The sequence below is a fragment of the Pinus tabuliformis genome, chromosome 4_1 (assembly GCF_031772625.1).
Source record: "Pinus tabuliformis cultivar Carrire ecotype Pingquan chromosome 4_1, CPIR1, whole genome shotgun sequence".
Classification (NCBI taxonomy): Eukaryota; Viridiplantae; Streptophyta; class Pinopsida; order Pinales; family Pinaceae; genus Pinus; species Pinus tabuliformis.
In genome coordinates, this window is record NC_142303.1 from 550,801,245 (window position 1) to 550,813,929 (window position 12,685).

General features: G+C 33.8%; 1 protein-coding gene across 2 annotated transcripts; it reads right to left on the bottom strand.

Moving 5' to 3' along the window:
- Positions 1-9,677: 9,677 nt before the first annotated feature.
- Positions 9,678-11,769, bottom strand: LOC149177019 (uncharacterized). 2 transcript variants are annotated; one of them, XM_089423259.1, is made up of 2 exons: positions 10,872-11,322; positions 9,678-10,254 (listed from the first exon to the last, which is right to left on the bottom strand). In XM_089423259.1, exons 1-2 carry the CDS (start codon positions 10,889-10,891, stop codon positions 9,924-9,926), a joined length of 351 nt encoding a protein of 116 aa, XP_089279385.1. In that variant the 5' UTR covers positions 10,892-11,322; the 3' UTR covers positions 9,678-9,923. The 2 variants fall into 2 exon arrangements, with proteins under 2 accessions (XP_089279385.1, XP_089279386.1); XM_089423260.1 differs by lacking the exon at positions 10,872-11,322 and adding an exon at positions 11,338-11,769 and having other exon boundaries at positions 9,958-10,254.
- Positions 11,770-12,685: the final 916 nt, after the last annotated feature.

A 12,685-nucleotide genomic window follows, 5' to 3' on the forward strand; every position in this document is an offset into this window, starting at 1 on the left:
AATTTCGACCTGCTGCCCACAATGAGCAGCAAAATTCCTCCTCTTTTCACCTCTTAGCTCTCTGGTTGATCAACTTCGCTTTGATACCATATGAAAATTCCAATACCGGAATCCTATTGCAGCAACTGATATTATTTCTCCTAATTATTAATTGATTAACAATTTATCTACTACGACAAATATCGAAATAAATGCACTGCAACTTTCAAAAATAAAATAATGCGTTGGACAATGAGAAATGCTAGCACACACATAAAATTAACACAATTGTTTTTGGATAAAAGTCCGCGAAAAAACTCAATGCGGGAAAATCGGTGCATCAGATGTGAGTTTTATTATTAAGCAACAATGAGAAATTTTGGGTACAACTGGATGTCAACATATGGCAATCCTACAGAGAATAAATACTGGCAAAAGTCTAGTGAGGTATTTTCCTCACCCTACAGGGAAACTCCCGTCACAACTTTCCTTCAGAAATTTGGCCCTCTAACCCTCTGGGCCAACCTCTGCACTACTCTGCGCAGCTTATTGGACATCTAGCCTCAGACTGGTCTCTAATGAAGTTGTTTTGCCTCCTGTTGATTGGAAATATGCTTCTTCAACACTGGGACTCCTTCCTGGCCTCTGGAACTAAAAACATCTCTCCCTATTAGCATATAGATCTTGCCTCTAGAGGTTGTTGCATTTCCCCTGCATTAGCCTCTCTGTGGCTTTTCTGCCTCTCTACAAATGCACTTGTTGGATTTGGAATGCCTCCTCCAACCTCACTATCTCTACCCCTCTCACTGCTTCAATCTCTAGCTCTCTCTCTGGAAACTGACTGTTGCTACTCTGGAAATCGATCTGCTCAGAAATCGTATTGCTCAAGTGTACTCTTTATCACCACACCGATCTCCTCTTATAATCCTTTATTGGAGCACCAACGACCAAGATTAAAACTTAATCAATGGCTAGGGTAATTTATGGATCGATCTGTGTGAGTTTCTAGATGATTCTCACTTTAAGTTAATTAATATTGATTAATTAACCATATTCCCTAAATTTAGACTTAAGAAATATTTAAAAACTATTTAATAATCTAATTAAGTCCATTTTAGGCAAAATTTCTAGAAATGATTTCTGAGTTTGGGAGATCTCATGTGTTCCACCCTCTCCCTTTCATCCAAGGGACCACAGATATGATAAAGAGAATTCTGAGGAAGCATAATGTTCTCTCAACCTTAAGACCCCTCAACACCATTAAAAGTTCCTTAAAATTTGTTAAAGACCGAGTGAACCAAATGTATATAAAAGGTGTTTATGTTATCTCGTGTTCTTGTGGAACCTCATACATTGGTGAAACTGGCTGGTCTATAAATTAGAGGATTAAGGAACACGCAGCCAATGTCAAGCATGGGAGGACCCACTCTTCAACATTGGTTGAACATGCTAAGAAGACAAAGCATCATATATGCATTGAAGAGGCTAGGGTTGTTGCAAAGATTTATCATTTTCATCACTGTAAGTTTAGGGAAGCCATTGAAATTGAAAGGATATCGAGTAATCTAAACAGGGATGATGAATGGAAAATTAGTAGTTGTTGGATTCCTGCCCTTTACTCTTAGTTTTTTCTCCTTCTTGGTCTAGTGGTTTTGTCAATTTCTTTGATTTTCCCTTTTTATCTCCTTGATTTTGATTTCTTCTGATTTCTCCCCATTGGGTTTGTTGATTCCTCTTTGTTTCCCTTTTCCTTTTTATATTTTATATTTTTATTGATCTTAATTTATTTTATATTCTACCTTTGACTTAGGAGTTTATATTTAGTTGATTTTTATTTATTTATCAAGCTTTGTAATAAGAATAATGTTTCCCATTATTTTAATAATAATCCCTAGCCTCAATTTATGGAGTGCGTTATAATATTTCATCATATATATATATATAAGAAAATTAATTTTCTCCAACTTCTTAGTCAAGTAAAAAGTTTTTTTGGAATCTAGGATTTTAATTAATTTATATATATTTAATTATTTAAATTATAATTAAAAGATTAATTTTCTTAGTTCAGTGAAAAATAGTTTCAAATTTATGTAAGAAAAAAGAAAAAAGAAATATTAATATTTATTTATACACATTTGACTTAATTATTTAAATTATGATTAAATTAATTCTTCAACTATTTTTTGACCAAGTCAAAAGTAGTATTTTCTTTATAGTCATTGGAAGGATCTATCTATCTATTTAACCCGTTGTAATGATCTGATTCTTCATCTTGTCCTGATGATGAACCACACTGATTGGTTTGAAACGCGTCAACCAAACTATCCTAATGTGATTTCTATCGAAAGTGTTTCAAATATTCAAGATATAGATAAAAAAACTTGAATTTGGATATCTATTTTCATATTAGTTGAATCACAGGTAATTTAACATTATTTTCATAAATATGATATTTTCTTGGGGTATATTGCCAGAGTTAAAAATTATTAAAAGAAAACAAATTTCTCACTAGATAATTGCGAAGGCACCGACCATGCATTAATATTGTAACGAGTGAAAATCTACATTGTAATGAACATTAACTGTTGTCCATACTCCATGTAGCCACTATTGTCTAACAATATCTACCCATTTTGGCATGTTTTGCATCTACCATGCTTCTCACCACTTAGCTATTCATAATCCCCCCTTATAACTACCCTATTTTCCATATGCTTCTATCATAGCCATTTCAATCACATTTGTAATGGTTGTCCATTAATCTATGAAGTTTCTATCTTGATTGAAGGATGAATTGTTTCTTCTTTCCTTTGCATTGGAACAATAGGATAATAAACAATAGATGAGGCTCTATAATCAATCCTAATAGTTTTAAATACGAAACACTTGCATTTATAATACTAACATGAATCATAATCCATGAATTTAAAATAATACTTGCATTTATGTTTTTATGCAATGAACTTCAACGTTTATGCAATGGTTGATATCCTCAATGATTATTTAGGCTACAAGATTTTCCTTTATTCATTCTTCCCATCTAGTATGGGAAAATTAAGCTCTTTCTAATTTCTCCTCCTATATAGGGTGTCTTTTGTAATTCATGAATCATAATCCATGAATTTAAAATAATACTTGCATTTATGTTTTCAAGCAACGAACTTCAACGTTTATGCAATGGTTGATATCCTCAATGATTATTTAGGCTACAAGATTTTCCTTTATTCATTCTTCCCATCTAGTATGGGAAAATTAAGCTCTTTCTAATTTCTCCTCCTATATAGGGTGTCTTTTGTAATTCATGAATTGAAAGTGGCTAAGTTCATGGGAAAAAGAGAATCAGCCATCAAAGTTAAGGTTATTACATTACATTTTCATTTGTCCTTTTGAATGCATAATTAAATTTGAGTCTCTTTTAAACCTTGCCATTTTCACACCTCTTTGTTGTAAATTTGGTTTTTTTAAGTAACTAATTTCTCTAGAAAAAAGTGCAAAAATCTTTCCTTTAGTCACCCAAGCTAAAGGTTTCTTACCTAATGAAGTGAATAATCATCTCGGCGAATGAGACCAAAGGGATAAGTGGAAAATTTATGTGAAGACCCTTTCAAAAGTCTTCAAACAATTTAGAGAAATCCCTAAAATGTATCTTGCATGTCTTGTTCATGAAGTTCTAGTACTACTAGTATAAACATGGATTGTATACAACCTCACAAACTAAACTAACCAAAAAAAAATGTAAAAAATTAAGGGAATTTAAGCATTCTTGTTATTGTGTCTAGGATGGGCAGGCCTCCTATTTATTAATGATATGATGCAGGAATTTGTTCTTGCATTTTTTCTGATGTGTGAAACTATAGTTTCATCATCCTTTAATATATTTTGAAGCTGGAATGAATCAATGAAGGTTACTGGAGATGATATGCTTATGATTTCTTGAAAGCCAAGTCTTTGCTTTAATTTAATTGCTTGACTTGATCTTATAGATGTTTTATCATATCATCCTCCTCTACATTTTTTTCCTTTTTACTCTTCTCTCCAACCTCCAAAAAGATAATTGGATTTCTTTGTTTTTCCAATTGATCCCTCATTTTATGTAAGTATTTGTTGGTGTGTTGTTGGTTCTTTACAGATTCTTTCTCTCAATCATTGCATAGTATGGGCTACCAACCCTTGAGTTTAATCATATTAATAATCCACGACACTAAACTCGATAAAGAGCTTTTCAACATGACACAACCATAACAAAGGTGAAGACCCTTCATCCACAAACATGCAATGTACATCTTGATTGACGACGCACACTGTGATTTGGAAAGCGATCTAATGGGAGAGTATAAAGCGAGGGGGATCCACGTTAAATGTATCAAACTTGACTCTAAGGGATAAAAATAAATTCATTGCAACAAACTCTCCAGATTCTAACCCAAATACCAAATATTTAGTTGAAGCCATATAGAGATCATGTAGCAACGACCAGGTAAGAGTCTCTAAACAACTCAAATAACACCTGATGAAGTTCTCACATGGAGTCCATAGTGGGCTCAAAATTATAAATTTATCGAGACATTAGGCCAAATTGATTTGAGGGCACATAGGATGACAACTAAAAAACTCATTGAAGGAAAACAATTTACTGAGGTGATGCCCTTCTTTCACCATTCAACGAGTGTAAAACTTGTTTTCTTGACAACAAAGATCACCAAGAAAGCCAAGTTGACAAGATAGAACATATGCATCTACAATCCCATCTAAGTCAAGGTCAAAAGAGAACATAGATAGATCAAGCAAGGAGGAAATAATCCACATGATTTACCAAATACCAATTATGCTAAGCTCAATATCAAGGAGATGGGGGGTTGCCCTCGACTTTTCAGTGGGGGTGTGCTTGTCCATATTTATGCATGAGGGATTTCCCCTTTCTCTTTTGTCTTTTATAGTGCTTTTTGATACCCCAAACCATATCTGAAGCCTTGCATCACATCAAAACAACTTGATAGGCACTTGAACCTGAAATGTCCAACACTGCTCTTAACCTTCAAGCCCTGCCTCGAAGTCATACCTCACAACACAACAAAGTCACAAGCACTTGAACTTGGAATGTCCACCATGGCTACTAACCTTCAATTCGAAGGTGCAAGTAACCTAGGCCCATCAAACACACATACGAAGTGGTGACAAACCCCTCATGCAAAGAGTAAGAGAATGTTTCTCTTCTCTTACAAATGGCACGAGTAAGATGTGCTTCATGGTGGTAGTGGTTATGCTTACACAATGAATAATAAGTCCATTGGGATTCATTGTATTGAGGCAATTTCAAGTTTTTTGCATCATAATTAGTAAATTTGGGGGAAGACTTTGCTTGAAGCGAAGGCAAGTTTCAGATGGTATATGGCACATCTAACCAAATGTGGAAATTACACTCATTCCCCTTTCGTTACAAGTTGTAGCATGCACAAAACTTAGTATTATTGTGGCTACAAGGCTTGTTTTTGGGTCGGTGACTCAATTCTTGAGGTTTTGTGAAACAATATTTTTTCTTGCAAGTGTCTATGGCATCATGTTTGATTCTGGTCCATTTTATTTTCCTATTGGTCTTGACTTGTGTGTTTGATGGGAATGCTTCTTATTTTGTTCCTGTGTTATTTGTATGTAGTGTGTGGCCTTTCAAATGAACTACTCTTAGGAAAGGAGACAGAGTCAACCATGTGCAACCATTTGTAACCAATTTGTATTTGTGGGCTCAAATGACTTTGACAAGGAAGGGATCTTGTAACATTCAGATGACACGAAACACTAAATACTTACCTCCTCAATTGCAAGAGTAGATTCACAAACTACAAGAGGAGATTCTTGTCCTCCAACTTAAACACAATCAATAGGTATCTAGCAACACAATAACCATGGAAATTCTCATTGATCACCAATGTCTCATCCATTGATTAGAGGATAAACTTTAGTTTATACCAACTATAGGAAAATTTGCAATTCTCCATGGTTAAAATCACTTTGATCCTTCATCCTCCAACAACTCTATGAGTGCCACCAAGCTTGTTGTTCTTAACCTCAATGAAACAAATTCCATACTTGGAGATGGATATAATGTATAGTAATTTTGTTTCTCTCTTCTAACCAAGTAGAATGTTCGTTAAAACATCTAAAGTTTAGAAATATTTTGGAAGATATTTACAATTAAATATTCTAGTTTTGATATAATCATACGCTGGCATTCTGGGGATTCGAGGAGATTGAAAGAACTTTCAGACTTAAGATTATGATTATCAACCAAATTTTGCACTTAATATATCTTAATGCAACCGCTACACTCCATTACAAATTTTCAAATTAATATAAATATTCTTGTTATTATATATATATATTCATCTCTTTTTGAAATTTTTAAAAGCACAACATATATCTAGCTTTGTGGTATTCATCTTCAATTCTAGTGTTAATAAACTAAATGAGTGGTTAAAATCAACCGATACTAACTAGAAAAGAGCTTATAGACATCCAGTCTCAAACTTCACGGTCAAACATATTTTTTTATTTGTGGGGCTTTTTATGTCGATCATTTTCCTGACAATCTACCTCACATGGTGATTATCATGTCTCAGTTTCCAATAAAATTGTTGCCGTTGTGGTTTTGAGATCACGTAGTGATTATCATGTCTTGGTCTCCAAGAAAATAATTGTTGTTCTGAATTTTTCTCAAAAACTTTTCAACTGCACGAAAACTTCTACCAGGAAAAACCGTCATGAAGTCATTATCTTGTTGTATATAAATGAAAATTCAAAGGTTTGACTGCAAATAAAGAGAGCCCAATAATATAATTATATCACATAGAGGAACAAGTCAATATGTGGCCACATCAAATCAGGATTTTATGAAGTATCGTGAGAAAATTGCTTTTGAATTGCGACAAACCCGGCTAACCGACCTAACAAATAAAATTATGTAAAAAAAAATTAGCAGTCACCTGTAGACAATTGACTGCCGCACTCAATTATGTAATTTTTTAAGTAGTCACCTGTAGACAATTGACTGCCCCACTCACAGCAATCTTAACCTCATATAGACTAGTTGTATATTCATGGCATCCTCTAGTGTTGGTCACCAATCTTTTCCTTTCAGTTTGTGTAGGTCTACTTATTGAGAAAATATTCATAGCATGCCATCCCGGCCTAATTTCAGGCAAAAGATAAGTATGCCTTCTGAGTCCAGGCACATCCCCAAGAGGGGGCAAGTGAAGGCAGCCATTGCCTCTTCCCTTGCCCACTCCATCAAGTCTTTTTTGACATCACACTCCTCCAGTTCTCATGGCTCTTCACAGTACTCCATGATGACTGCTTCCTCTTCTTCAGCCTCGATATTGAGTTCAGTTTCAAGCTAATGGGTTTTGCTCACAACATGAGAAAACACTGAAATAAAATATTTTCGGCGGGTAACGGAACCAGTGTAAGTCTCCCATGAGAAGAATAGCATGGTTCTGATGAAAGATATGTTTGCCTTCACAGGACTGTTCGCAAACATATGAATATGGAATAGAATATCTTTATAGCCTGCAGTTGTCATCGTTGCTATCACATCTTATTCAAAGTTATCTACTATAGCCGGATTTTTCTTTGTAATAAAAGGATTACTGTATCATTCAAAACCGTGTCATTTTATGATTAGGACTAAGATTGATTTATGAAGGTAATATGATAGACTATAATAAAAGTTCAGATTGCAATCTTCTAGAGTAGTTTTCAAAGGTCCAACATATAAAGCCTTCTTTTTTCTTATTTTGAAGTTGGGGAGTCCGAGATGCAATCAGTTCTCCAAAGAAATAACTTGAATCAGCGGGCAGCTGTGGTGTCTGAACTCTTTGGTTTCATTTTGTTAAATAGCTGTTATAATTGCTCCACTTTCCAGATTTATTTGCTGTTTTAATCTATTTCAAGGCACAGATATGTACAATGGCATATTTATCTTATCCCAACTCTTATTTTCCTTTTTTCCAACGAAAACTCATCATTGAACAAAATAGCCTCACTGTATTGCTTGACTTTTATGTTTTATTTATGAGAACTCTACATTGAATTTTATTTCTGAGAACTCACCTTCTGCCAGAATCACTCTCTCTAAATCTAAGTTAAATTTGCAGTAGAGTTGCATTGACAGTCGAACCGGAATTAATTGCTCCCAAAATTTAGACAAGTTGAAATTGGGATTTTCAAAGTAAAGTTGCATTGACAATCGAAACCGTATTAATTGTTGCCAAAAACTAGATAAGTTAAATCTGGGATTTTTAATGGGAAGTTGCAGTGACAGTGGAACCCGCATTAATTGTTGCCAATTTCATGTTGGAGCAAGAGCTGAAAAACACTATTTCAACACTACTGATTAACCACACTTTTTCGATGTTACTTGGAGGGTTTTGCATCAGTATGGTTTCATCTCAATTTAGTTTTTCATCTGTTATTATGGAGATGGATCGCTTTAATAAACAAAAAGCGAGGAGCAGTAATGCTACCATGGACTTTAGCTAAATGATGAAATGGTGTGGAAGGAATTAAAACTGAAAATTACATTCTTTTAACAATCAGCAAAAATCTATCAAATATGTCAAAAATAAATGTGTGTCTTTATGCAATGCTAGCAGGAATCCAATACCTTTAACAACTTATATGCATCCTACTTGCAACGAGACTATGACAGCACTTTACTTCATTGCAATTTTGTTATTTAGAATTCAAAAACAAAAAAAACGCTTAAGCTGGAAAGCAATCCACCCAATGAAATGAAAAAATTCAGGACCTAGCTGTACCTTACTGTTATTGATTAATGACTGATGTGTACAGAGCTTCTCTCTACTTCTCTCTACTATATTGAGCCCTGCAACTTTCAAAAACAAATCCACTGTTCTGAGAATGACCAATAGGCTATACTCTGTACAATATCGAGCACGGATCAGGCAACCCACAAAATGCAATTTAAAAAAAAAAATGATTATGAGCCAATAAAGAATATAGTTTCACCTTATTTGTTTTTAATAATGAATGATATCGATGAAGCTTCTCTCAACTATGTTATACGTGATTAGATCTAAAAGACTGTCAAAAAGAACAAATAAACTAGGATCTATACTAATTAGAACCAAGTCAACAAAGAAGCCACCCAATGCAATTAAAAATCAGTGGATGCATTGCAAACATAACTTGACCTTAATTCTTATTAAATAGTTATTCATAAATGACCAGTACAAAAAATTTCATGCAATGTTGATCCGTGCATTTTTCTAAATATAAATTCCAAAGTTACGAAAAACACCAAATAAGCTATGATCTCAAAACAAAGCCAGCAAGCAACCCAGTGGATACAATTAAAAAAACATGGATGCGTCCAGAACATGGTTTTATCTGTTCAAAAGAGTTTTTCTCCTTAAAAAAACTATGTTGTATGAGTTATTTTGAAGTGGAAACGTTGAGAATTTGGGTATGGGTGATAGAGGTTTTCTCATAATTTACAGGAAACAGCTAATCAGAAACGATAATATTATATAATAAAAATATTTTTTAGTCATATAATCTATATAATAATTAAAATTAATATTGAATCAAAATGTTCAAATATTAAAATCAATTTAAATATATAAATATATAATATATAATCTCTTTAATATATAAATATATTATCTGGGTGTTTCTCTCCCGAGGCTCTCCTTTTTATATATATAAAATTAAATTGTCAATGACACATGGCCAGTCTTTGAAACAATCTGGCTTAAAAATACAAAGGAACAACTTTACATATGTTTCTCTAGTTATTCTTAAGAGAAAAAGTAAAGCAACTCTAATGTTTAAACATTGATTGCCACATACAATATGCACACACAATATATCGTCAGCATGACATCCAGATATCACCCTTACATCAAGGTGCCACACTCTTCCTTAACCCATCAAGGTGCCACACTCTTCCTTAACCCATCAAGATATTGCTCCAGTTTCTCAATTAAGGATATAGGTGTTAAGGATGTCTTTGGCCTTTCTTCTTGCGAAGGTTTCAACATAGGCTCATGTTTTGTGGGCAGTTCAACATATTTCTCTACAAGCTTTGTATTCCCAACCCCAGGGAATGTGGAAACTCCAAAAACATAATCTTCAAAGCTCCCGGAACTTTCCCAAGCTCCTATTGTAACTCCCACTGAAAAGGGAACATTCTCATACAGTTCCAATTCTCCCCAGAGCACCGAAACCATTGGAATGGGTTCCCACTTCTCGAGAGCAGTTCTGTGTAACACAGGAAAAAAAACCCAAAATATTGTGAGCGACTAAAAAATAAAGTATGTCAACAGAGCTATTCTCTACTCTACTAAGCTATGCAATTTTCTAAACAATAAATCCAAAATATTGTGCAGAAAGATCAAAATAGTTTAATGGTACAGAGCAATGCTGTTATCTACACTTAAATGTCAAACCCTAAACTAAAAGTAAAGTAAACCGCAAACAAATTGCCCTGAAATAAGTCATTAAACCCTAATTGTGCCCTGAATAGAAGTCATTAAACCCTAACTGTAGCTATTTCATTCAATCCCGTTATCGGTAATAAAAATTCATCCTGTTTTGTTCTTGGTATTTTTCTTACCAGTAAATAAAAGGAAACACGGAGCAAGAATTGGATTAAATCAAATGAAATGATTTTTTTTTGGGTCAAAGCACTTTTATTTCACTCTGTTCTGTTCTTGGTATTTTTCTTATGGTTGAATAAAAAGATTATAGCCGGAGCAAGACTGGATTCAAATCAAATGAAGGAAAAAACAATTATTTAGACAGGGTAGGACTTGCACTCAAATCACTTGAGTAAAACTTAGGACTCAAACCAAATAAAAAAACGTAAACATACTAACTCGATGATAATATTCAGCATGCCGACCTAATCTTTCTGATCGGCCCTCCATAGATCAGATGTCCGTCTGTCTTTCTCCTCTCAACAAAATAAAGGCCAACAATAAAAATGCAAGCGTCAAAGAAAAGAAAGGAAAGAGCGCTCAAAAATCCAAAAACAAAAATATATGCAGAGTAAATAAACACACATCACCAGCGAGTCTATCTTTGTCCCAAACTATGTTTGTATGGATCTCAAACTTCTACTCTTGTTCTATCTTTTAAATTTTGCCCTATTTTTAAATTCGTACTTTGTTTTTATCTTTGTTAAGGGTTGCACCTTTCTCCCTTAACCAAAAAGAGTTGGAAACCCCTGAAACCCATTTTCGGCAAAGCTGACAAGGACAAAAAAACACACTAACCATGGCCATGAACTCGAAATTTGCATCTAATCGTAATTGGGCAGGAACAGTTACTCTATTTACGCACCAGTGGCAATAAGATATTGTGGCTAAAAGGAGTTCTTCGGCAGCTGCGAGAAGGGGTCGAACTGGCGTGCCTCTCGAACTGGAGTTCGGCTTCCAGCGATTCGTAATCCATTGCCACTTTGGCGTTGGGATCGTCGACGGGAAGGGTAATGGTAGTGTCGGAGCCAGGGAGTATAACTGTGCGATTTTTAACCTGTTCAATCCATCGGAACCAAAGTTCAATTTACGTCGCAATTTATTATTTTGGGTTGAGTATAGTTCTGTGCCGTTAAATCCGTCTGAGCCTGTTCTCGACAAGTCCATGGAGTTTAACCCTACGTCAATCCGCAGCTCCACCAGGAGACTCCAGTGATTAAAATTGACCCTGACAATCCCAACCAGCGATTAAATGTCAATCTGTTAAAAAAAATCCTCCAAACCTTTAGTAAAAGCAGCATTCAAAATCTCTCTCAATTATATATTGGGTTCGTTTAATTGCAATACAAGAGACATTTAAGATAACTTGTAATAAGGATTTACATCTCGCAATTTGCTAGGTTAGTATATCTGGATTACTCAGTTTGAATATATTTTTAATTTTAGTTCCCAACTAAATTACTTCAACTTACTCTCAATTCATCATAATTAAATACAATTTAAATAAATATAATAATTAAAAACATATTTTCTTATTCTCAAAAATGAGATTCAAAACTTTTAAAATAGAGTCTACTTTTGATCTAAATAATAACGGATAGCCTACATTCCTAAATTATAGCTTCACACAATTTAATAATTATTTTAAAATGTATATGTTTTTTTAATATATATATATATAAATGTTAGTTTTTTTTTTTCTTTAAATTTATTATAACTTAATTGTTAAATTAGTAATGATGACAACTATCTCTAATTGTCATGTAAATAATGACTTGTCACTATTATTCAAGGAAAACGATACCATTTGGGTGGTACCTAAGAGAGGGGACTTTCACTCCCCCAAGATATCTATGGGTCTTGGATAGTTAACATGTTTCTTTAGAAAATAGCTCTTAACCAAATAAAAATAGTTTTAGAGCATAGTTATTTTCAGTTTTACTTGCATTTAAGGAGGAAATATAAAATATATTATTAAATTTCAAAAAGGGTTGCATTAAGAGTTCTAATGTGAATTGCCCTCTAGTGTTGGCGTATTAATCAAACTCTAGTTAAGGTTGACTTTATTAATTTATTTTTGTCAAATTTATTTTTACTCAATTTATTTTGAAAATAAATATAGTGGGAAAATTTAATTTTCTATTGAACAAGTTGTCTTTGATGAGGCTTTTTATAAGCTTTTCTAGTCTAATTTCTCCAAAATCCAGCAGTAA